At 43.9% G+C, this 23392-nt stretch overlaps 2 protein-coding genes across 2 annotated transcripts; one reads left to right on the plus strand and one right to left on the minus strand.

The window, feature by feature from the left end:
- Positions 1 to 9108: 9108 nt before the first annotated feature.
- Positions 9109 to 15890, minus strand: BRK1 (BRICK1 subunit of SCAR/WAVE actin nucleating complex). The gene is made up of 3 exons (XM_081247430.1): positions 15727 to 15890; positions 10027 to 10109; positions 9109 to 9755 (listed from the first exon to the last, which is right to left on the minus strand). Exons 1-3 carry the CDS (start codon positions 15842 to 15844, stop codon positions 9729 to 9731), a joined length of 228 nt encoding a protein of 75 aa, XP_081103556.1. The 5' UTR covers positions 15845 to 15890; the 3' UTR covers positions 9109 to 9728.
- A 6039-nt stretch (positions 15891 to 21929) lies between these two features.
- On the plus strand, positions 21930 to 22498 carry FANCD2OS (FANCD2 opposite strand; the record flags this gene model as incomplete). The annotated part of the gene is made up of 1 exon (XM_081246886.1): positions 21930 to 22498. The coding sequence occupies exon 1, from the start codon at positions 21965 to 21967 to the stop codon at positions 22496 to 22498; it is 534 nt and encodes a 177-aa protein (XP_081103012.1). The 5' UTR covers positions 21930 to 21964.
- Between the last annotated feature and the right edge of the window lie 894 nt (positions 22499 to 23392).

Below are 23392 nucleotides of genomic sequence, written 5' to 3' on the forward strand. Positions count from 1 at the left end.
CCAGTCCCCCCAGCCACCTAGAGAGAGTCCCTGGAGGCAAGTTATCACGTTTTTTTGTCCTTCCTTTAAAAATTATTCTATGCAAAGCAATTAAACACATTTGAGAAGAAATTTTATATCACTACCATCAATGGAAATTCTTTATCATCTGCCATAGAAGAATACAGTGGAACTAAGTTAAAGAAAACAAAACAACAGTTACTAAACTTTGTTCTCTGTAAAGTCTCTGAGCCTGCGTTCTGTTGGTTCAAAAGTCAGCCAAGTGTTAAATGTTAGATACCGAGTGTTAGTTGTCAAACCAACTTCCTTCCCCCTGGACATAATCAGAAAGATTAAAGGAAACTGAAGAGGGAGTAAACTTTCACAATTCAGTCTGTGTGCCCTCTGAAATTCACACCCACCTGGGTTCTCATTCCAGGTTTAGCTTCAGATATGAGATGTCTCTGAGCCTTTAACTGCTCATCTTTGAAACTGGCATTTTTAAGAAGTACCTATGTCACAGGAGTGTGGATTAAGTGGAAGAGTGTTCAGTGCCTAGCACATAGCAAGCACTCTGCAAATAGCAGCAGTTACTATTTATAAAGATGAGTTAAAAACACTGTCTCTACCCTCAAAATGCTACTGGGCTACTGGGAAAGCACAGGACACGTAGACTGTTTTTTTTTTATTGTGGTTGATGTAGGACATGTAGTTTTATTATTGGTTATACCAGTAAAAGAGCAAGTGGAAGGTGACTAGCTGATCTGAAAAGAATCAGGTAAATCTTCATTAACCCCAGGAGGGGTTAACGTCTGAGATGAACTTTGAATAAAGCCTAAGAGTTCTCCCTTCCCAACTCCCATCATACAAATATCTAGCCTGGGTGTCAGATCAGGCATCATGCCCATCGGGAGGCAGACCCCGCAGCAGGCACTGATTCCCCTATCCAGTTTGCTTCTCATTGACTAAACTCACTGCCTCCAAGCCCAGGACTCCTACAGTCCTACCACTTACTGAAAACTCACCTGGTGGCCCACGCCAAGAAGGAACACATGCTTGTGCCCACAGACCAGCACTATGGCCCTAACATTTAAAAGAAATAGCAGGGAGAAGGGAGCAAATAGGCTTTTGTTTTTGTTTTTGGTTGCACTCCTAGACAGCTGTTCTCAGTCAAATCCACAAGTAAAGGGGTTTAGGTTTATGATTTTCACCCATCTGAGCAACCTCTTTTTCAGTTTCTTTGGTTGCCTGACATGAAAGCAAACTCTTCTCCACAAACTACATTGGAGAATAGCAAGACCATTCAAAATAGGGAAAATTTACTGAGGGAAAATGAAATAAAAGGGGGAAAGAGCTATCAAATTATATGCATAGTGTGATAACATTTATGTAAAATGTGTCATTTCCTCAGCCAACCCCATTTTCTAGAATATAGTTTTATTACCTTTATAATGAAAACAACTAAATCAATCCTCCCCCAGCTTTTATTGAGATATAATAGACCTAAATCAATTCTTAAGAGCCATGAAGAGGAAAAAATAACCAGAACTACTATGTGCAAAGCGCTATGGTAAAAATTTGAGAAATGAGATGTTTATTTATGAAAGATTAAAAGTACAAAGTTTAAACACTCATTTCTTCCTTCATTCTGAGAATATCTGAGGGCCTACTAGGTGCCAGGTGCTGTGGTAAGTGCTGAGAATACTGCAGATAAGTCATGCCTTCATAGCACTTCAATGAGGGCCCCATAATCATCACACAAATAAAAACAAAGTTGCAGTTACCACTAGTGCAACAAAGGAGAGACACATGGTGCTAGGAAAACCTGAAGAAAGATGGTACATGAGTCCCTGTAATTAAATTTCAGTGACCTGAAATAGACTGTACTTGGAGAAGCTCAGAAATAGAGTTCAGAGGGTTTCATTTTAGTCAAAGATGAACTTCAAGGAGAAAGAATAAATCTATCCAATGCAAGGCACTCTACTAAGCATTCCACATTCATGAAAGCCATGTCATTATCTCCACTTTACAGCTAAGGAAACTGAAGGGGTTCTAAGGGTATAAAGAGGGTGGTCAGAGGAGAGTGCTGGATTAGAGAGGCTCATCATCTGGTGCCTTTGAGAAAATGATGGTATGAGTGAATCTAAGGAGTCTGACAAATCTACAAAGGAACTAACACCCTGAGCCTAGGTAATTCTCCTCTGGGCTGTCTTTGACAGCACATTATACAAAGAGATGGCACATCCTAATGGCCTCCAGCAGGATTAAGTGAGCAGCAGTGACACAGACCGCCAGGTTTATGGAACATTAATGTGGAAATATTTGTGGAGGGAAACCTGAGAAAGACAGGACTTTCTGTTAATCAAATCCCAATGGCTCAGAGCCATCATAATTCTCAGGATTCATGCAAACATACCCTTACTCCCAGGATAGTGAGGTGAAACATACCAGTTTAATATGACAGAAATGTCTACATCCCTAAAATGAAAGCAGTTGTGGAGATAAACGCAGGCCTTAACAGTGACATTCTATCACTGCAAATGTTTACAAAGATCACTTAAGAGGAAGGAAAACATATTTAGGGTACTCTAAGTAAAAGTAAAGCTACAGGCTATATTGTTCTTAGAGTACATTTTCCACTATTGAAAACCAAACAAGTAGAGAGAAAAAGAAGAAAATGTACCCAAGTATTTTAAAACAACTGGTGATTTTTTTTTCCCTTCTACTTTGCTGCCTTTTCAAATTTTTCTTTTAGGGGACTTCCCTGGTGGCGCAGTGGTTAAGAATCCACCTGCCAATGCAGGCGACAAGGGTTCCATCCCTGGTCTGGGAAGATCCCCCATGCCGCGGAGCAACTAAGCCTGTGCACCACAACTACTGAGCCTGCGCTCTAGAGCCCGCGAGCCACAACTACTGAAGCCCACGTGCCACAACTAGTGAAGCCCATGTGCCTAGAGCTCATACTCTGCAACAAGACACCACAATGAGAAGCACGTGCACCACAACGAAGAGTAGCCCATGCTCGCCACAACTAGAGAAAGCCCATGCGCAGTAACGAAGACGCAATGCAGCCAATAAATAAATAAATTTATTAAAAAATAAGTTTTCTTTTAGGATATATTTCGCCGTGTTTATACTTTGACCAATCAAAAAATACCAAGATGGGCTTCCCTGGTGGCGCAGTGGTTGAGAGTCCGCCTGCCGATGCAGGGGAAGCGGGTTCGTGCCCCGGTCCGGGAAGATCCCACATGCCGCGGAGCAGCTGGGCCCGTGAGCCATGGCCGCTGAGCCTGCGCGTCTGGAGCCTGTGCTCCGCAACGGGAGAGGCCACAATAGTGAGAAGCCCGCGTACCGCAAAAAAAAAAAAAACACAAAAAACCAAGATGTACAATAATAAAACAAACACTGATAATCTTATCACATAAAATAAACAACACATTGTCATTTATTTACTTTTTAAAGTTAAGACAACATAAATGATGAGGCTAAAATACCCTTTGACTTCCACCCTGGTCCCATTTCCCTCCTTCCTCCTCAGAGGCAATAACTACCATGAGTTAGATGTGTATCTAACCAGGCTATTTTTTTTTTCTAAATTTATTTTAAATTTCCAGAGTTCACTCTTTTTGGTGGATAGAGGTGTGTTTTGACAAAATGCATAGTCATGTAACCATCACGACAATCAAAATACAGAACAATCCACCCTCTCCGACCCCCCAAAGAGAATGTGATGAAACCCTACCCCCAGGCTTAAGTCTTGGCAACCACTGACCCATCAGTCCTCTGACCCTATAGTGCTGCCTTTTCCATAATGTCATATAATGGGATCACGCAGCATGTAGCATTTTGAGTCTGGCTTTTCACTTAGCATGGTGCATTTCAGATTAATCCATGTTATAAATGTATCGTTTATGTCTTTCCGTCACCAAGTGGTACGCCACTATGCACTCACCAGTTAAGCGACATTGAGCAATCATGAATAAAATTCCTATAAGCATCTGCATACAGGTTTTGTGTGTGTGTGACCATAAGTTTTCACTTCTCTTAGGTGAGACTCATCTAGGGATGAGATTGCTGAGGCATACAGTAAGTGCATGTTTAACTTCGTGAGAAATTGCTAAATTGTCTTCCCAGAGTAGTCATATCATTTTGCATTCCTACCAGCAATATATGAGTGTTCCAGTCGCTCCACATCCTTGCCTGCACTTATTATCAGGATTTTGTTCTTTTTGAAAAATTTTAGCCATTCTAAAAGATTGCTTATGGTGGTATTTCGATGAGGTTTTAATTTTTATTTCCTAATGACTAACAATGTTGAATGCCATTTCATGAGCTTGTTTGCCATCCTTTTGTCTTTGAAGTAGCAGTTCAAATCTTTTGTCCATTTCTTTCTGAGCTTGTTTTCTTACTGTTGAGTTTTGGTAGTTCTTTTATCCAGGACAATTTTTATTCATGATGGTGAGGTGACTGAGAACAATCTGGATTCAGAAAAGCTGGGTATAGTATTTAACCTCTCTGAACTCCTAGTCTCCTTATGGTTCAAATCAAAACAGCTATCCTGGCAACATCTTAATTTTATTATAAATGGATAAAACAGATGTTTAAATTTTAAAAACTGAACGATTTAGTAAACAGATTAAAATGTAAAGTATAAATTTATCATCAACGGTGAGGGTGAAATGTTAGAATAACAGAACTCTAAGTACATAAGTTGAAGTGACACACTGGGGACAAAATAAACGGTGGTTTAGCATAACACTGTTTATGGATCAAAATGACCTATGAGCAAAGACGTGTATAACTTGAGAATAAAATCCCAGTTTCTGGAGCCTGACCAAATAAGGTCTTTCAAAAGAGGGAAACCCAGAGACAGCTAGGGAAAGTGCCAGAGTTGATTAAATTCCTTAGGCAAGACTTCCAGAAAATACAACACACAATCCAGTCTTCAGAGAAAGGAAGCTGTAAGAAGTGAAACTTAACAACACAGACATCAATGCAAACAGTGTTTGCCAGACACAGCCAGGAAAACCCCTGAAGCCTTCTTTACCAAAGGAAGGATGGTTAAGAGGCAGGTAAGAATAACGTGCGTATGTAACAGCTTAAAAATTATCTAATGGGGCTTCCCTGGTGGCGCAGTGGTTAAGAATTCACCTGCCAACCTACCTAAGGAGACAAAAGATCTGTATGCAGAAAATTATAAGACACTGATGAAAGAAATTAAAGATGATACAAATAGATGGAGACATATACCATGTTCTTGGATTGGAAGAATCAACATTGTGAAAATGACTATACTACCCAAAGCAATCTACAGATTCAAAGCAATCCCTATCAAACTACCAATGGCATTTTTCACAGAACTAGAACAAAAAATTGTACAATTTGTATGGAAATACAAAAGACCCCGAATAGCCAAAGCAATCTTGAGAAAGAAAAACAGAGCTGGAGGAATCAGGCTCCCTGACTTCAGACTATACTACAAAGCTACAGTAATCAAGACAGTATGGTACTGACACAAAAACAGAAATATAGATCAATGGAACAGGATAGGAAGCCCAGAGATAAACCCATGCACATATGGTCACCTTATCTTTGATAAAGGAGGCAAGAATATACAATGGAGAAAAGACAGCCTCTTCAATAAGTGGTGCTGGGAAAACTGGACGGCTACATGTAAAAGAATGAAATTAGAACACTCCCTAACACCGTACATAAAAATAAACTCAAAATGGATTAAAGACCTAAATGTAAGGCCAGACACTATCAAACTCTCAGAGGGAAACATAGGCAGAACACTCTATGACATAAATCACAGTAAGATCTTTTTTGACCCACCTCCTAGAGAAATGGAAATAAAAACAAAAATAAACAAATGGGACCTAATGAAACTTAAAAGCTTTTGCACAGCAAAGGAAACCATAAACAAGAGGAAAAGACAATGCTCAGAATGGGAGAAAATATTTGCAAATGAAGCAATGATAAAGGATTAATCTCCAAAATTTACAAGCAGCTCATGCAGCTCAATATCAAAAAAAAAAAAACAAACAAACAATCAATCCAAAAATGGGCAGAAGACCTAAGTAGACATTTCTCCAAAGAAGAGATACAGACTGCCAACAAACACATGAAAGGATGCTCAACATCACTAATCATGAGAGAAATGCATATCAAAACTACAATTAGGTATCACCTCACACCAGTCAGAATGGCCATCATCAAAAAATTTAGAAACAATAAATGCGGGAGAGGGTGTGGAGAAAAGGGAACCCCCTTGCACTGTTGGTGGGAATGTAAATTGATACAGCCACTATGGAGAACAGTATGGAGGTTCCTTAAAAAACTAAAAATAGAACTACCATATGACCCAGCAATCCCACTACTGGGCATATACCCTGAAAAAACCATAATTCAAAAAGAGTCATGTACCACAATGTTCACTGCAGCTCTATTTACAATAGCCAGGACATGGAAGCAACCTAAGTGTCCATCAACAGATGAATGGATAAAGAAGATGTGGCACATATATACAATGGAATATTACTCAGCCATAAAAAGAAACGAAATTGAGTTATTTATAGTGAGGTGGATGGACCTAGAGTCTGTCATACAGCATGAAGTCAGAAAGAGAAAGACAAATACTGTATGCTAACACATATATATGGAATCTAAAAAAAAAAAAAAAAGTCATGACGAACCTAGGGGTGAGATGGGAATAAAGACGCAGACCTACTAGAGAATGGACTTGAGGACACAGGGAGGGGGAAGGGTAAGCTGGGATGAAGTGAGAAAGTGGCATGGACATATATACACTATCAAATGTAAAACACAGCCAGTGGGAAGCAGCCGCATAGCATAGGGAGATCAGCTTGGTGCTTTGCGACCACCTAGAGGGGTGGGATAGGGAGGGTGGGAGGGAGGGAGACGCAAGAGGGAAGAGGTATGGGGATATATGTATATGTATAGCTGATTCACTTTGTTATAAAGCAGAAACTAACACACCATTGTAAAGCAATTATACTCCAATAAAGATGTTAAAAAAAAAAAAAAGAATCCACCTGCCAACACAGGGGACACGGGTTCGAGCCCTGGTCCCAGAAGATCCCACATTCTGCGGAGCAACTAAGCCCGTGAGCCACAACTACTGAGCAGCCTGCATTCTAGAGCCTGTGAGCCACAACTACTGAGCCCACGTGCTGCAACTACTGAAGCCCGCACACCTAGAGCCCGTGCTCCACAGCAAGAGAAGCCACCGCAATGAGAAGCCTGCGCACCGCAACAAAGAGTAGGCCCTGCTCGCCGCAACTAGAGAAAGCCCGCATGCAGCAACGAAGACCTAACACTGCCAAAAATAAAATATATAAATTTATATATTAAAAAAATTATCTAATAGCACTGAAGTAGGAACGAGAAAGGAAGTTTTAGATGTGGTTATACCACACTCAGTAGTGGAACGGTTAGAGCAGTCTGAGGCAGGCAGGTCTAGGTCCAGAGTCCAGCACCTTTCCTTACTTTGTATGACTCTGGACAAGTTTCAGCCTCTCTAAAGAACTGCGTGGAGGTACGAACGCCTACTCCTTAGGGCTTGAGGACTAAATGAAATAGAGTACACAAAGCACTTAGCACATCTAGCACGTGGTAACACTCAATAAGTTACAGACAATACTAGTTACATATCCGTGAGCGAGTCAAGGCTCCTTTTATGAAGGGGGTATTGACAGTTACACAGGAAAGCACTCTGACACCTCAAAGTGCCAGGTAAGCAGGAGGAGTTACCTCTACTGGAGGAGGTCAGGCTCACTGGTTCCCACGCCAGTTGCTCTCCTTACAAGCAGCAGCTTACCATTAGCAACATGGTATTTAGGGCACTAACTTTTTTAGAAATATTACTTTGATATCAACAAATTAACAGAATGTCTATAGGACCATAAAAAATTGATCATTTTCACTCATCTAAGGGTTTTTCCGGCTTCTATAGATTATCATCACTTTGGCCTCTATAACTATCTTGTTATAGTCCTCGCTCATAGTAGGAATTTAGTCAGTATCCGTTAAACTGACTGCAGAGCACCGGATCATCTAAAACTTGAACTTTACAAGTACTTATGTATCTCAGAAAGGATAGAGAAGAGGTTATGAATAATGAACTCAAGCGATTGTTCAATCACCTCAGATGAGCTCAATAATGCTGAAAAACAGCCCTTACCAAAGTAAAGGAGGTCAGTATTGCCTCCATTGTAATACCACATTTTTAAGCAAAGGTACTACTTAAAATGGTCTTCCAAAGGTCTAAGCATGGATCTAAGCGCAGATGTGACAATGCAAAGCAGCTTGAGCTCTGTCAGGTCAGTTCAATTGCTATTTACTGACTACCTGCCTTTTGCAAGGTACCCAGCTGAGCGACACAGGCAAAGGCGCTGATGTATACTGTACGATGCAGACACCAAGGCAGAGAACAAGATCAAACCCAGGGCTGAAGTGCAGTATTAGCACGGCAGGATGGGAGGGACTGAGAAAAGGAACAGGGCAGCACTGAATGAAAAGCAAAGTTAGGAAACCTTTACGGAGGAGCTTCGGCGTAAGCTAGACCTTGAGTGGCAAGTAAGATGTGAAGAGGGAGAAGTGACTTCTACGTGACTAAACTGAAAATCCCACATGGGGGTTAAGCCTTTAGGAGTGGGTTGGCACAAGTTTATAGCAGGCTTTGATGCCAGAATGAAAAGTTTTAGACTCTTCTGCTTAAATGATTTGCTTTTCAAAGAGAAGGAGACATTTAGCTTGTACCTTATAAAACTAATAGTCTTCCCTGGATTGCAGTTAAATTGTGTAGATGCTGGCATTTCAACAGACTGTAAGCATCACACCTGATTCAACACTGTATATTTTATTGGAGCATAAAGTGCCTACATACTAAGTACTCGGTAAATGTCCACTGAATGACCAAACAATTCCCAGGATGAATTAGCGCGAAGTCCAAATATGGGGGCTCCAGCTGGCAAGCCACCTAGGGTTTGATCAAACAGCTACACCTGAAAGTTTGCTGTTAGAATAAGAATCCCACACGTCAGATTTCTGTGGAATACGTGAGCCCCATCTCTAGCTCCTCTCCCCACCACAATCACAGCAGTCAGATAAAGTTGAGGAGTTTATTAGGGAAATATGAGAGATAAAGACACCCCAAGTGAGAGAAAGAAAACTCTGAAAATGTCCCTTTTCAAGCCAAGTGGGGGCCTGGACTTGACCTCCCCCAAAAGACAAGAAACTGGTGGGTGAGCAACAACATGCTCCGGCAGCCACCTCGCCAGGGCTCCTCAGCCAGGACTGCCTCTGACCCCCGGCCAGAGGTGGGGAGGAGACAGAGAGCGCTTATAGAATCAGTGCAGGGGCAATGAGGGCTGCAAGGAAAGGCTGAGAGAGGGCAAAAGAGAGAGGCGGGGAGGACCTGGACAGAGTCCCACCTTTCAGCTCTTAGCGCCTCAAATATGTTGACAAGTAGTTCTACAAAGTGTCACTGAAGAAGTAAAATGCCTAATGTTGTTTCTGAGAGTCCCCTGGATTCCTCCCCACACGCCACGTCACACTGCTGGGTGTACGTGGCAGAGCCCAAAGGCCACATTTTTGAAAAAAAGAAAAACAAGAATAAGCCCTGTTGCTCTTTAAGGAGACAGGAAGGAGCTGAAGGCTGCTGGGGCCTTTCCCACGAGGGTCTGCGTTCTGTGAAAGCAACTTCCCAGCAGCAGCATGGCACAGTTCTAGGTGAGGGTCTCACCTTTTGTCACCTGTCAAAGGAAAATTGACAATCAGATAAATTCAAAAGCATTAGAGGGGTCTAAAAAAAAAAAATCTTATTTTCTATCCTAGGTAGTTGCGAGTGGTAGAAAAGATGACAGCTTCAGAGTCCCAGAAAGCTGGTTTAAATTCAGGCAAGGTAGTTAACTTCTCTAAGCCTGTTTCTGCTTCCAGGTTTTTTCAGCAACAAGTGGAAATGTGCATTCTCTCTTGCACAGCCATGCCTGCCTCATGAGGAAGGCCCTTGCCCATCATACTCACCCTTGCTTCAATGTACTCTATTCGCCGTTCAAGAGCTGTCAATTTCTCGTTTAGTGTTGCGAGTCTTGAACGACAAGACATATCTGGTAAAAGAAGACTGACGTTCAGGATTAATGCCATTCCAGACACAAACACACACACAGCCCCTAAGATGAAGAGGAGGAATGATATATCATGCAGAGCACAGATAAGAAGAACGAGTGGGCAAAACAAGGCAGTGGGAGGATAAGGTGAGAAGTATCTTAGGAGCACAGCTGCTTAGAGAGGATCTGCCTAACTCCCTACCAAATGTGGCAGGCAGAGAATAATGCCGCCCCGCCCCCCCGCAAGGTGTCTACGCTCTAATCCCCAGAACCTGTGAATATGTATCCTATAGGCAAAGGGACTTTGCACATGTGATTGAAGCTAAGGACCTTGAGATCTTGGATTATCCAGATGGGCCCCATCTAATCACAAATCCATAAATGGAAAAGAGAAAGGCAGAAGAAAGGTGGAAGAAGAGATTCGAAGTGTGAGAGGGACTCAACCTGCCACTGTTGGCTTTGAAGATGGAGGGAGGTGGCCATAAACCAAGGGATGCAAGTGACCTTTAGAAGCTGTCCGTGGTCCTTAGCTGACAGCCAGCAAGGAAACAGGGACCTTAGTTTTACAGCTGCAAGAAACTGAATTCTGCCAACAACCTATGGGCAAGGAAGCAGCTCCTCTTCTAGAGCCTCCAGCCCTGCTGACACTGTGATTTCAGCCCAGTGACCCAGTGTTGGACTTCTGATCTACACAACTGTAAGATAATAAATGTATGTGGTTTAAGCCGCTATATTTGTGGTAATCTGTTATGGCAGCAATAGAAAAGAGAAAACTAATACAGCAAGGCTGTACAGATGGCCATTTGCTAATAGGCAAACCAAGAGTTTCAAGAGAGGGGAAATGACAAGAGGAAGAAAATAATCTCAATAGGGAAGAAAAGCAGAGGCCAAGGAAGCAGCAGACCGTGAGAAGGGAAGGTGTGGTGTTTCTGAGCTCACGGAAGCCAGCTCACTGCTGCTGCTCTAAGGGCACTTGATGTCCCACCAGCACCTGCACAGGCCTTTCAGAACAAGAGAAAACTTGGAGAACAGCAACTACCCTGTGGATCCCATCTTTCATCTGCAAAAAATTCCTTTTCTTCCCCTACCTTTTCCAATCTCTTTTACCACCTCACCCAAAAGGAAACCTAGATTTGCCCTAAAATACCTTTCTCCCTGCAAACTTCTCTGACACAAATCTCTTGGCTACTCTTCCTCCCAACTGTTCTCAACATCCGGGAGAAAAAGGTTTCCAGGCATGCTAATTACTCCCATACTCCTCCCAAAACTGTTCTTCAGTCATCTCTCAATAATCCTCACTTCTGAAGTTTAAAATATTCGCTCTCCAAGACACTCTCCCACCCAGTGATCTAACACTTGGCTCACACCCCTCCTTTTCATCTCTCCCCTGGATGTTATGCAAAAGCGCTTCAGCACCCAATTTAACAAATCTTGCACACCCTGATCTTGCCTTGACTTTCATTTCATCAAGTCCAAATCTTACTCATCTTGCCCTTTTAAACATTCTCCTTCAAGTCAGTTCAAAGTGGACCTCTGAGAGGTCTTTGCTGAATGGATATAATTCTCCCTCTTCTGTAAGGATTTGCCTATTCCGGACATTGTTCGCTCTTCTTTTTAATCTTTTTGTTTGTTTGTTTGTTTGTTTTTTTAATCTGCTAGTGCTGCTGCTTCTAATTCCCAGGTCCAGCTTGAGGAGAAACACCTCAGCACCCTCCTTTTCCCGGACACACTGCCACTGCTAGGACGGCCCAACAGGACCTAATCTCTTTTCAGCCTGGTTTTTAGAAGCTCAAAGGCATATCGTGTATGCTATTCAGTAAGAGCATGAATGTTATCACCGACAACCTGTCTTTTCCCATAAAAACGTCTGCCAAAATGAAGGGGCAGGGTGGTGAGAGGGAGGGTTCCTTCCTGGATGGGTATTCTGTTCTAGCTCTGTCAATCTGGTGATGAATCAGAATCCAAGAACAGCACTATGTTACTGGCCTGCATGGATACGCACTGTTGAAAATTTAAAATGTTGGACTCTAGAAACTTCAGTCATATTTCAGGACCCATTAAATACATACCGGTTCAAACAAAATGCTGGGAAACCATGCGGCAGCCGGACAAATTTGAAACCACAATGCAGTTATATGTACATTATCACCAGACTATAATGGAAAAAGCCAGTTGTCCTCATCAGGGTGCTTGATGGTGTGCATACATTACCACCGCTAACAAATGCCAGTTACCAGACAACTTCTCTGAACTCTTACTGCACGTAACCTTAGCCTACAAAAATCAACACTGTCTTTCTCTTAAGGTCTTATTTCTCCAACAAAATTATAAACTTCCTAGGAGTGGCTATGTCCATTTATTCTTATTTATCCCTTTCTCACAGCATCTGATGCACAGTTGGAGTTACAAGAGGCAAGCTGTATTTGTTGGCTAAGTATAAGAATTGAGATTTAAAAACAGCCTCATTCTCTATTTTTTTTTGTTACATTTCTCTGAACATATTAGCTTTAGAGTCAGGAAAAAAGGCGTGAAAATAAAAAGCTATCATCTGTAACAATCTAGTTTTAGAAACTTCATCAATTCAAAGTACAGAATAGGCTCAGTGTTAGGATGTTAGTGCTGCATCATGATCTGTGTGTCCTCAGGTTCAGGTGGTCCTCCAATGCTGAAAGGGTAAACCACAAAGAGATCAAAATTCTACTCACACCAGCTGGAATCACAGGATAAAAGCTGTTCAGAATCATTAGGTATCCTGGAAAAACAGTTCCCTCCCCAAAGCACATGCCCTACACAACCTCTCTGTGATCAGGGTGAGAATTATAGGTCTGCTGCCATTTTCAAAAAGCTATAGATGCCCCCTCAAAGTAAACGCCCGCTAAATCTTTGCATCACCAAATCACATTATAAACACAATACAAAGCCCCCCCAGATACATGTCAGAACTGAGGAGTCATGTTAAGGGCTTAGAAAGGGAAAATACATCCCACACTCACTCATCCCGAGTCATCCAATGCCAAGATAACACACTCAAGTCTATCCTTATGATTTATCCAGTTTCTCAGCCTGGTGGTCTCTGTCTAAGCTCTTGTATCGTGATACCATCAATCTTCAGGAACTTGCCTTACCTAACTGCTAAGATAAATCGCTTTAACTTTTAATCGTGCTTCCTAATTGTTCTTATTTGTAATTAATTGTTTTCTTTAAAAGGACTAAATCCACTTTCTAAATCTTCAAAAACCACCTAGTAATTACTCCAAACATTAGGCCATTATCCTCACCTTAAAGGAGAATAATGGCCTAAGCCAAGGGAAGCCATTTCTTCCAGCTCCTGAAGAATGGAATCCTATGCATCTATTTCCTTGGTCTAGGACTTGCTGGAAATTTTGAAGAAAAAAAAAAGTCTTTATTCTCGATCTGATCATAAAATGGGACTCACACGCAGTTGCTAAAATCTCACAACAGGTATTTCCTTGCTTATAAAGCAAGAAAAGAGACACTTCTCCGCAATCCTAAGCTCAAACTCTTCAATTTTCGGTGAGTTCCAAGACTCACCCACTAAAACTTCAGTAATATGTCAAGAAGTTTTATGTCAGAGATAAAAGTATGTTTATTATATGCTTATTAATATGATTCCGTGCTCAGAAACGAAGTTATTACATTACTTAGATCCAAACTGGGGGAGTGAGATGCTAGATCACTTTTAAATTTTGAACAACAGCACCAGTTTAACTTGTTATTTTAGATGCTTTATTTACTGAACTGACATTCTTAATACTCTGTTTGGATATTCTGTGTCTACATATCAGATACTAACTCCTACCAGATAAATTAAGCCTTTCGCTTCTGGTTTTAAATGTAAAAACTCTCGGGCTTCCCTGGTGGCGCAGTGGTTGAGAGTCCGCCTGCCGATGCAGGGGACACGGGTTTGTGCCCCGGTCCGGGAAGATCCCAGATGCCGCGGAGCGGCTGGGCCCGTGAGCCATGGCCACTGAGCCTGCGCGTCCGGAGCCTGTGCTCCGGAACGGAAAAAGTAAAAACTCTCCACGTCAGTTATCTGTCCAACTACTTTCCACTGCCTCTCCAGACTAAGCCAAAGTGTCAAAGCTGTGACCCTGTCATCACGCCATCCCTCCCGAGGCATGGAACATTTTGTTTTCTCTTATCTGGCTCCGCCTCTGAGGGAACGTTATGAGTAAAGAATGCCCTACAGAACCCCCAATAATAGTTTAGCTCTCTAAGGAAGCAGGAGAGACAATTAGGAGAACTAACATCAAAATAGTTTACACAGAACTTTAAAAATAATTTGAGGATACATGAGAATTATGACTTCTTGACTACCATTCCCTACTACAACCTCTACACTAAGTTATATGTGTGAATTTGTATCACTGACATATAATTTATACTAGTCTCATCTCTCATTAATACTACCTTCACCCTCATTCCCTGAGTGAGGAAATCCATCACACTAAGTCGCACTGTATGTGAATATATTAAAACAAAAGCAATGTTCTGCTTTGTTCTGAAGTGGTCCTTATTTCATCTTCAAGGCAGAAATTCTTTAAATGCAGGAAATGGTTCTTATTCTGTGTCCCCCACAGAACCTGAGAGAGAGCCTTGTACTCAGATCTAGTTTCTCTTGCTGATGCTTTCTGACAAGACTCTTGCCCTGTCAGCTTTATACTCCTTAGGACCTGTCAGTTCTCTAGCTAGAAAATAATTCCTTTTGAAATCTTTTTTAATACATCGGTGTCCCCTCCTTAATCTTAATCGCTTAATGTTGCTGAAAGAGGTGACCAGAAGCACACCAGTTGGAAAGAGATCACTAGACGTCATCCCCACACCTTGTGATGACATAGAAAGTCTACCCAGTGTTCAGTTCTCTCAAAGAAACACTTGGAGAACATGAGGTAGGGGGTCTCTGCTAGGGGCCTGCCGTCCAGAAGGATGTGGAACAATGCGGAGAGAATTTAAAACTGTCACGAGCAGGCCTAGGAAAGATTTTGCTAGAAGCAGACAGAACACCCACTGTCGGCTAGAGACTAGCAATGCAGAGATGTCCATGGCCTGACGCGATGTGGACCTTTCTCTGCCCTCATCTGCTGCCACTCAGCACAGCGCGCGCGGAGAAAGGAAGGAACCCACAGGAGGGGCCGGAGAGGCGACTAAGAGGCTCGGAGCTCAAGGGTTTCGACTCGATCCGGAAGGAGATGGGCAACCGTCTAGAGTCTTTACAAGGCAGTGACACAGCCATGCTGCGTTCCGAGCGCCAGGTGGGGACTGGAAGCGAAGCACAGAGGAAGAAGGGAGGCGACTGAAGAGAAGAAAAGTAGCAGATGATGGATGGGGCTGCCTGACGTATCCGGGAAAAGGAAAGATTTGTTAATGGATCCGGGGTGAAGGCAAGGAAGCCGATGAGCTCAGCGTGGGGCAGGAACACCCCACAGGAACTGCCCAGTGGAGGCCGGGGGTCAGGGCGAGAGGGGGAAGGTGCGGTCTGAAGGAGGAAGCGAAAACTAGCAGGAGCCCAAGGCTCCCCGAGTCCCCTTCAAAGCTTCTCAGCGCCCTCCCTCAGCGGGCCTCCCTCCTCCCAGCCTCCCCCTGCTCGCCCGCTGACCGAACGAGTTGAGAAAGTCTGCGATTTTCTTGATGCTGCTGGTGATGACCTCAATGTACTCCCGGTTCGCCCAGTCCTGGTGAATCTCCCGCTGCACCGGATCCTCTTGCCCCGCCATGGCTGCAGCCTAAGGAAGCGCGATTGCGCAGGCGCCTCGACCCTCCAGGCCGCCAGTGCGCCTGCGCCGCCAGCCCACACCGGTCCCGGGGCATCCACGAATCCACAGGCCTTGTGGTACGCCTGCGCATTGTCGCGTCTTCACTGGCCTCTTCGCGTTGCTCCCACGCCCCTGAAGACCGTCGCCTCCAGGCAGTGGAGAAGAATGGAGTGCGCACGCGCCAAAGTCCACCCCCACCTCCACCCCATCCGCCGCGCCACCGCCACCACCACCTCTGTCACTGGAGGTTACGGTCGTTGGCGGGGGAGCATGGGCCCGCATCACCCTTTCCCTCGGGTGCTCCAAACTAAGCTTGCGGTCTGTGTCCACAATAAGCTGGGCATAGCCAATTAAACCACATTAAATACAAATCATTTTTAAGATGCCGTTTGACAACACAACATGATGTCCCACCTTACAATTATCAAATGAACAAACGTTACTTTTTTTTTAACGATAATAGTGTTGAAGGGGCTGAGGGGAAACTGGTAAACTCGTAAATAGCTGGTCACACTAAACTGGCACAAACCCTTCGGAAGGAAATTTGTAAATTGTTAGCAAGAGCTGTAAAATTTTTCAAGCTTTTTAACCTAGGTATTAACAAAATTATTGAAAAAGAAAAAACACTTTATGCACAAAGGTGTTCTTTGAGGCATGTGTTTTTAAAAAATAAATCTCAACAGTTGGGGAATGGCTAAACATTGGTATGGCCACTTAGAGCAATATTATGCAGTCATATAAATGCTAATTATGAAAAACTGTGGCAACATAACGGAGATGATAAATGAAAGGGAAAACAAAATGCATGCGTTTTTTTTTAAAACTGCAACTATGCAAAAATTATGTCTGCTTGAGGACAAGAAGGACAAACCAAAAAATGTCAATACCTGGTTTGTTAAGGTAGTGGAAGTACGGGCAATTTTATTTTTGTTTCAGGGAATATTTACAATCTGGTTTGTATGGTAAATGCCTTTTATTTTTTAAAAAGTGATGCTGAACAGTCAGATTTCTTCTAGCAGTAGCTGGGAAGAAAACATTACTAACAGTCCTGTACTCTGGTAGAAGATCTTATAAGCTATAATGCTGGTTTTTTTGTTAATAAATTTATTTATTTTTGGCTGTGTTGGGTCTTCATTGCTTCACGCAGGCTTTCTCTAGTTGTGGCGAGCGGGGTCTACTCTTCCTTGCGGTGCGCGGGCTTCTCATTGCGGTGGCTTCTTTCATTGCAGACCACGGGCTCTAGGCATGCAGGCTTCAGTAGCTGCAGCACGCGGGCTCAGTAGTTATGGCTCACAGGCTCTAGAGCACAGGCTCAGTAGTTGTGGCGCACGGGCTTAGTTGCTCCGCTGCACGTCGGATCTTCCCGGACCAGGGCTTGAACCCATGTCCCCTGCATTGGCAGGCAGATTCTCAACCACTGCGCCACCAGGGAACCCCCTATAATGCTGCTTTAATAGCTGGATCCTCACAAACCCTGTGGAAGGAAGTGAGGAAGAGGTTCCCCATTTTACAGATGAGAAAACTGAAGTCCAGGGTCACAGAGCCAATTAAGTGGTGGACCTTCTCCAGCTGATTCCAGACTCCATTATCTTTTCACTGTACCACTCTGAGAACAGGTTAAAGTCCATCTGAGCTCTCCCACATTTTCATGTAAATGGTTTCTAAAATAATAATAAATATCAATCCTAAATATCAAACCCAGGCATCCAGAAGGCTCTCTGCCATTCAGTCCTCCAATTATGGGTTTGCCAATGTGGTAGTTCTTCATTGTAGGAATTGTTCCCAATGCAGGGCTGCACAGGCAAGCTTCAGGAATGCTCTTGGTGCAGCAAGGAGTGCTTCTGGGTGATAGACTGCCTCAGCATAAGGGAGACAGGTCCCTGTCCTTGAGTCTGTCACACGCTTCACAGAACTTGGGGATCTTGTCACTGACTCCAGGTACAACAATCAGCACGAAATCAAATTCTTGAAGAAATGTTTTGATTGCATTGTGTGGTCATTTGAGTTGCCTTTGCAATCATGTGTACTTGGACCATTATTTGCATGGCTATAGGTATAGTGTGTGTAGTGCGGCAATGTTGCTGGCTGCTGTGAAAACATTATATGGGCTCTCAGCAGAGCAAATGCGGCTGTTGTCACGAGAATCCCTGGATGGTGCAACCAGAATGTTGTGTTGCATGATACAGACCAAACTGATGTTGTAGATCATCAATAATATGAAGTATGGGAGATTCTGGCTTTCTATACATGTACGGTAGCCGTGGAGGTGGAGTATCAGACTTGGAGGTGATGGCAAATGGTACCTCCAGGAATACATCTCTTAATGTTGGGCAGATTAGGCAGAGGACTGTGGTGCAGATTGTCATAACAGCATGAAGCCTTCTCTATCCAACAATTCTTAATCATACAATTCTGCTTTGGGGGACTTTCATTTAAAAAACACAACTGTGCAATAAAAATTACTGTTTTGTTTGCTTTTTAAATAACAAGTGTCTCTTTTATTCAAGAGGAAAATAAAAATAAACTTACTGGGTGAAAAAAAGTTGCAGTTCAAAAATCATCTCAGGGGACTTCCCCAGTGGTCCAGTGGGTAAGACTCTGCGCTCCCAGTGCAGGGGGCCTGGGTTCAATCCCTGGTGGGGGAACTAGATGACACATGCATGCCGCAACTAAGAGTCTGCATGCCGCAATGAAGATCCCAAGTGCCACAACTAAGACCCGGTGCAGCCAAAATAAATATTTTTTTAAAAAATCATTTTAGTCTTTTCCAACACTCATCATTCTCTGCCCCTCTCTCCACCTCCAACTCTCTCATCTCTCCTTCCACATGGATACACATGTGCATGTACACACACACACACACACACACACACACAGTGGACATCTGACAATTCTTGACAAGTCCCTCAAAACTATCTTGTCTTCCAAACCAGGATCGCAGCCTGACCCCATCCCTGGGCCCCAGTCTTTCTCCTTCAGCATCACCCAAAGAGCCAGGCAAAAGGTGACGGCTCTTGTTTGTGCTGTGTTCTATGGTTCACAAAGTGCAAGGGCAATTTCTGGGTATATAAGGGAAGGGCAGGTGGGCCATTAGTTAATTCCTCCTACAAATACTGCACCCTGCCAGGCACTGTGATAGGCACTGCGGATATAGGAGTCAGCTGGGTAGACCTCTCTTCCCCCAGCCTTACAGAGTAGTTGTTTGCAGTGAGGTTTAAAAGTAGTCAGATCACTCCTTTACTAAGGTGAAAGTGTGAGTTTTTCAGCTTTGTGAGAATGGGACAGAATCTTCCCTCTTGAGGTTTAACAGAAAGCAAAGTTTTTGGTTGGGAAGTTAAGGAGACACATCTTTGTTTGCTCTTGACAAACGAGCACGTATAAATTCTGTGACCCTGCATTGGGATCATTTCAATGCAGCAACAAAGGCCTTCAGAATTCTGGGTAACTCAGCCCAAATACCCAGAGCAGGGTTTAAAGAGTAGAGCTTACATTTTAACACTAACTACAGCTCCCGGGACATTTATGCAGGTTCCTGGCCACAGTCTTTGAAGTGGGCGCGTTGTGCTCTCTGACCAGATCAAAGGCACACCACTGGGGCGAGGCAGGGAGGAGGTGGAGGGGAACAGAGAGGACGAGGATTCGGACCAGCGCTCCTGAAGGGCTGAGTCCTGGACCAGGTGTTCCAATCAGGTGGGGGTTCCTAGCTGGGGCGCCTCGAGGCCCCCACCCCCACCCCGCTGCGGCTCGGGCTCCCCCGCGGTCCTGGGTCACAAAGGCGGTTGCCAGGCTCCGGGTGGAGAAAAGATGCGGCCGGGGAACAGCGGCCGCCACCCTGGAGCGTTCGGCCCGCGGAGTTCAGCAGGTGAGCCCCCAGCCCGGATGGTGGGACCGGGACCGGGCTCCCACCGCCACCTCTGCCTCGGCCAGAGCGATCTGGCTCCCGCTCCGGATAGGGGCCCCCGCGGGACAAACCCCTCTTCCGGCTGGGAGGGGGAGCCTCCTTCACTCAGGGCAGCTCCAGCCCCTCGGGATCGCAGTTCACAGTTCACGAGAACCTCAGCTGCACTTTGACGCTGCTTTCCCCTTTCCCAGGTGGGGAAATCGAGGGACTGGGCTCCTTGGCATGGGAGGACTGGTACGATGGGGAAGCCTTTTGGGCTAGAACCATGTGTTCCCTATCCGGGAGCTATTAGAGCAGCTTGAACAGACTTCCTAGATTCAACCCCTCCTGGAATGGATGACGGTGACTTCTGGGTGGTAGGAGTGGGGGGTGAACTATCTTTATTTGAACGCTGTGTGAAAGTGGTGGAAAGACCTGGGGTCGGAAGCCCTCTTTCATCCCATGTTGGTTTTGCCCAATATTTAGGCTGGACATTTGATAAAGCCTTTTCCCTCTGGCCCTATTTCCTCTTAGGAGACAAGCGAGGAAAGGCTCCTGGAATTTTTCCTTTTTTGGTCATATGCTCAGAGGCGTTAACGCCTTCCACCTGCACCTTGCCTTGGTAGTGTACCAGAGCAGCCCTGATCCTGGATGTATGCTCCTAGGGTCATGATATCAAGCACCAGAAGCCTTCCACAGGCTGTTTGGGATAGATAACTATCCCCTGGGTGTCAATTTCTCATCCGAAGGCAGCCCAGATATTTGAGCAGTATGCACAAGGGCCTGCATAGCTCAGGAGAAACATACCAGTTGGAGGAAATCAACAAATCTCCTTTCTACTAACCACTGTCAGGGGCAGGTCTTCTGGTTTGAAAGGTCACTAACAATTCCCTTTAAAAAGCGAAACTTACTGTGTCACAAACCATGGTGGAGGTGTCAAAGTTTTCACAGTATTTCCTGGGCAATTACTGGATGGGATGGGATCAGATCTGCTGCTAACTTTGAGGGAGACTAGAGAAGGGGCAGAGAAATACACTTGACTGGAAAGAAAAGGGATATGCTATGCCCCTTAACATAATAGGTAGGTGCTCAAAAATGTTAGCTTCTCTTGAATTCAGTGAAATCCTTTATATACTGGCAATTTTAAAGTAGAAAGATGGAAAGTCTGAATTCTACTTGGATAAATTGAGTTAGCAACATCCTCCCAGCCCTTTCCTTTATCTCCAAAGGCGGCGGGGGAGGGGGGGGAGGGAATCAAGTTCTTAACCAGTGGGTCTTTCATAGATAAGAAAAAAACAAAAACAAAACACACATAGAAGAACCAGAAAAATCTTTTAAAAACTTTAAAACACTGGCCTTTGGAATTTTTTTTCCCTCCCAGCCTGGTCTAATTCCTCTGAGGTGGTATATAAGTAGCTCAGGGCCCTGAGAGAGCTGCTCTCTTGTGTCAGAAGAGAGGTTTTTAGGGCCAAGAGCAGACTGTCTCCATAATTAAGAATAGTAAAAGCTGAAGTTCCTTAAAGGAACAGCATAAGAAGTTCTCAAACTACAAGGTACATCAGACTCCCCTGGAGGGTTTGTTTAAATGCAGAATGCAAGGCCCTCCCCCCGCCCCCAGAGTTTCTGATTCTATAGGTCTCAGGTAGGGCCCAAGAATCTGCATTTCTGCCACATTCCCAGATGACTGTCATGGTTCTAGTCCCAGAATCATACTTTGAGAACCAACGGTATAAATACATGGGATTTAGAGTCACAAATATTTGGCAAGACACACCTTTCGGAGCATCCATCCACAAATAATGTCTCATCATGAAATGCCAGCAGCTTCTGCCACCTGAGAGGCATAGATTCTGACTTCAGCAGTTATCAATACAGCACAGATCCTAATGCTGAACAGGGACACTCCATTTTGGACAAATCTATTTCCTCATCTGTAAAATGGGTAAAAACCTACCTTCAGAGGCTTGTGATAAGGTTTAATAAGTTACACATAGCAGTTGCCAGATTCAATACTTGTCACTATCCTCTACTGCCTTTATAGAATTACTAATATCCTAACATCTACTGGAATCTTTTCATGAGAACTACAGAGTAAGTTAAAGTCAATAATGAGACAGAGATGTGAATTTAAACAGCCATGCCCTTGCCAAAAGCATACTAGGAAAATTCCATGTTCTGATTCCTCTCCTCTAGGACTGTCAATGGCAGGATACCAGCTCTGGTCACCATGGACCCCACTGGATGAGAGCTTCCAATGGCTGCGGCATACAACACCTACACCTTCTTCCAAGCACCCCTTTAGGGCTTCCCCCTGCTTCCCCCACACCCCTTCTGATCTTGAAGTGCAGCTGTGCTTTCAAGAGGTCTCTCTAGTTCTAGAGAGTCCACTCCTGGAGCCTGGAGTGAGTCCCAAGTTGCCCTGCCACACATCAGAGCTCCGAACCATGAACAAGAAAGGGCTGGTCAGGAAGCCCCAGCCTGTCTGCCTCAATGGAGTGGATTCTGTCTTTGGCAGGGTCATCACGGCTCAGCCGCCGAAGTGGACTGGGACCTTCAGAGTTTCAGACAAGTCAGCCTTTTGCAAAATCATCAGCCGGGAGCACCAGGGGCCCACTGGACTTAAGGAGCCTCAGATTCAGATGACAGTGACCACATGCAAACAGATGCTGCGCTCCATCCTCTTGCTGTATGCGACATACAATAAGTGCACCTTTGCCTTGCAACACTCCAAGTAAAGTGGCCCCATCTGATCCCCATTCCTCACACCACACCTTTTGCTATGTGCCCGAAGCTTACATAGACCTTTCTGTGTAAAGGAAACTATGTTTGCCCCAGCCATCTTGCTTTTCAGTCGAGCCGTGACAATTCAGGAGCCCCCCTCCTCTCTTCCCGTCCAAAAATGGGCCAGTGACAGAGCAAGGGAGAACATTTCCATTGTAAAGCTGAACAACCATTTAGAGTCAAACTAGCATTGATATGTACATGTGATAAAGAACCATTAAACAAACCATATGAACCAATGAGCCTACTGTGAACTCTTTTCAACACTGAAGACCACAATGAGTTGGGGAAACAAAGAGTGTCAAGGAAGGAGATTATGGATTTCTATGTACATGAGGGTGAAGGGGTCAAAAATCTATATGTGGGTCAACGATTAATTTAAAAAAACAAAAACAAATAACCTCCCCCACCAAAAAACCAACATAAAAACCTAGCCAGCCACACCCTAATACTACCAGAGAGTACAAAAGTGGGTAGAAATATAACAAATATTAATTAATATTTATAGCCTGGCAAAAAAGAACTTGGTAGCAGCACTGAAACTGGGCTTTCTGGCAGAAGACATGAGAGCTCCCCATTTTAGCTGAAATGTACTCCTAATGTTCTATTTTTAATAAACTATAAGTAATTTTGTAGCATTGTTGTAACTAGATTATAGGTATAACTCAGAATAATGTGGAAATAAAATAAAAATTATATATGCAAAGTTAACATGAATTTGATGCTGCCTTTTTCTCCTTTATCATATCTACGTGACCACCAAAAATTTAAAAAGAAGCCAAACATTCGACTTTCTTTGGGCATTAAAAGAAATTCGTCACTCCTCCAAAAAAGATCACAAAATATCT

This window comes from Mesoplodon bidens, assembly GCF_964165515.1.
Source record: "Mesoplodon bidens genome assembly, chromosome: 10".
Taxonomy (NCBI): Eukaryota; Metazoa; Chordata; class Mammalia; order Artiodactyla; family Ziphiidae; genus Mesoplodon; species Mesoplodon bidens.